This window comes from Anthonomus grandis, unplaced genomic scaffold, assembly GCF_022605725.1.
Source record: "Anthonomus grandis grandis unplaced genomic scaffold, icAntGran1.3 ctg00000814.1, whole genome shotgun sequence".
Lineage (NCBI taxonomy): Eukaryota > Metazoa > Arthropoda > Insecta > Coleoptera > Curculionidae > Anthonomus > Anthonomus grandis.
In genome coordinates this window covers 15933-18545 of record NW_026088598.1, presented here as the reverse complement: position 1 = coordinate 18545, position 2613 = coordinate 15933, and the positions used below count along the sequence as shown (strand labels likewise).

The 2613-nt window shown below is 37.1% G+C and overlaps 1 protein-coding gene across 1 annotated transcript; it reads left to right on the top strand.

Moving 5' to 3' along the window:
• The first annotated feature begins 644 nt into the window (after positions 1-644).
• On the top strand, positions 645-1938 carry LOC126749802 (uncharacterized). The gene is made up of 2 exons (XM_050459471.1): positions 645-807; positions 862-1938. The coding sequence occupies exons 1-2, from the start codon at positions 754-756 to the stop codon at positions 1900-1902; spliced, it is 1095 nt and encodes a 364-aa protein (XP_050315428.1). The 5' UTR covers positions 645-753; the 3' UTR covers positions 1903-1938.
• The last annotated feature ends 675 nt before the right edge of the window (positions 1939-2613 follow it).

Genomic DNA, 2613 nt, shown 5'->3' with positions numbered 1-2613 from the left:
TAAAAAATTTGTAAACTCTAAAAAATTGTTAAAATCACATATTGGAACACTACGAACATTTAACATCAGGTCATAAAGCTTAAAATCACCTAAAATTAAATATGCACAGTCTAAAAGATTTATTTCAATGCAATTATAAAATTTGTGATAAAAATCTAAACTACACCCGGGCACAAAGTACACAACAACAACATACAGAAATTTTCTAAGGATAATTTTTACTCATAAATATATCACATTGCGTTGCCACAAATTTGTGTTTTTTTACCGGTAAGTATTTGATCTGTGTCCTTTCTAAATATTATTTTATTTATATTAAATTCTTGGTTATAGACGGAACTGTTTGGCCATGTCTCTGTTAATGCATTTATGTCACTTTCATGATTTAATAACTGCAATTTTAGAACTTCTAACTTTGTTTTAATATCTCTGCAATTTTGATAGTAGACTTTTATGTATATGAATATCCACATAAGCCCTTTCGCCATAACAAGCAGAAGAAATTACAAAATAGAATTCGGTCCCTAATACGATTCCTCGAATTTTTCTGTTTAAATCAACATTTTTCTTTATCTGCATAGTGCGAATAATACGAGCCAAAAATCACATGAACGTCAAACGATTTTTCGGAAAACTGGCACAATCCTAATCCCTCACCATTGTCGCTGCCTCATTCGCAAACAAGAATACGATTTGATCCTTTGGTAAACACACATTTTCATATAAGGGTATTTCAAAATACGACTTGGTTCAATGTCATTTCTCACACCGTTCAACATGCTACAAAAAATAATAATTATCACCTTGGTAAGTAAATAATTACACCAAATTAAACGATTTTACTATCGGGTGGTTTTTTAGGCCCTCACGGGTGTTACGGTGATCGCCACTCCTCACCTCACTAAAGAACTAGAACAGCCCAATCCGGAGGCCGATCAGCAACTCGCACAAACCCAAAGCCTCACAGAGAACTTATTAGAGCTACTCGTCCAAGACCCCCAAGCAATAATTAACAATTTGGCCGCACTAATAAGCAACACCCCTAATCCGGGTATAGAAGACGTCTTGGAAGCGATTAACGGGGGCGTAGGTGCTCAAGTATTCATTGTAGATGATGACCTGGTGCAACTGAACCCAGACGCTTTCGAGAATGCCGCTCTAAAAAGCGTTAGGAAACTCTCGAAAGTCTTGTACCCCAAAAGTTTGGTGGAACAAATCATATTTACTAGCATGGCCCAGCAGAGGGTTAAATCGGCATTTAAAGTCGCACGTCCCATCATAATCGAGCAGAAGATTCCCGTGCAAGTGTTCGAATTGGCTCTTAGGAACTCAGAGGTACCTTCAGAGGCCCAAAGGGCTTTGGTGCAGCAACGCGATATCTTAACTGACCTGATGTCGACCGTGCAAGATTCAGTGTGTAACACTTTAGTTGCCACCCTTTATAACACAGTGAATTCCACTTTAACTGACGCCCTAACCTTTTTGCAAGGCATTACCATATCTACTAGTGACAGCAACGTTTTGACCACTTTACTATCTACCGTTGTCGAGGCAGTTCTTACTTTGGTCGAGGATCTCGTTAGCTCAGTAGATAGTTTGGCTCAAAGTTTGTTGAGCCCCATCTGCTCGAGCCTCACAAGCGACACGTCATCGAATTCCACTTCGAGGAAACGACGTGAGGTCGAAGTAACCGCATTGGATGGTCCGTTAAATCGTAGTTTGGCCACCAGGGGAATCCTCGATTCTCTTTGGTCACTGATATGGTCACTATTGTCGCCAGTTTTAAACGCGCTCAGCACGTCACTTGTGCAGAGTTTCGTCGAGCAAATTCAGACTTACGCGGATACTTTGATTGATAGTTTGGCGCAAATCGTTTATGATTTTATTGATAGCGTATTTTAAGCTTTGTATAAGAAGATTAATAAATTATATACTTACCTGATGAGTTTTAAGTATTGTGTATAGTGTAATTTTTAATGAATTTATCTGTAGAGTAATAAAGGAATTATTTGAATTTAGGCACCTTAGGAGAATAGGACTGGAAGTGGTCAAATGTCGAGTGGTTTTGTGATGGAATAAAAAACCTGATTTTTTAAATAAATTGTCCTGGAATGTATTGAATTTTAAAATTAAAGGAATCTATTGTCACTCTCATGAGCACTGCATCTACACTCTACTGAGAAAAAGGTTTTTATAAATGAAGCATTTTGAAATTGCAGTTTAGCCTTATTTAGGTCCACGCTTTACAAAACTGACTCCATCTAAGAGAGTTCTTTGACCACAAAGATTCTTCACGTATCAAATTGTTCGTTAAGAGTTGCATTAGCTTTAGGTGAAAACCGCATAAAAATGCCTGAATTAGTTTTCGAACTTCCATGGAGAGAAGACAAGTTATTGAATTAAATAGATTAATAAATTAGTGATATATAAATTAGTCGAATTCTCATTTAGGGGAGAGTGAGGGATAATTCTTTTACACAAGTGCGTTTCTAGAAATATGTCGAGCAACCGGCATCATAGCACGACAACGATCAGTGTAGTGTACATGTCTATTAGCGCGTATTGTGTCCTTAAGCATTTAGTTGAAAATTACTAAAATTAAGGTAAATATTA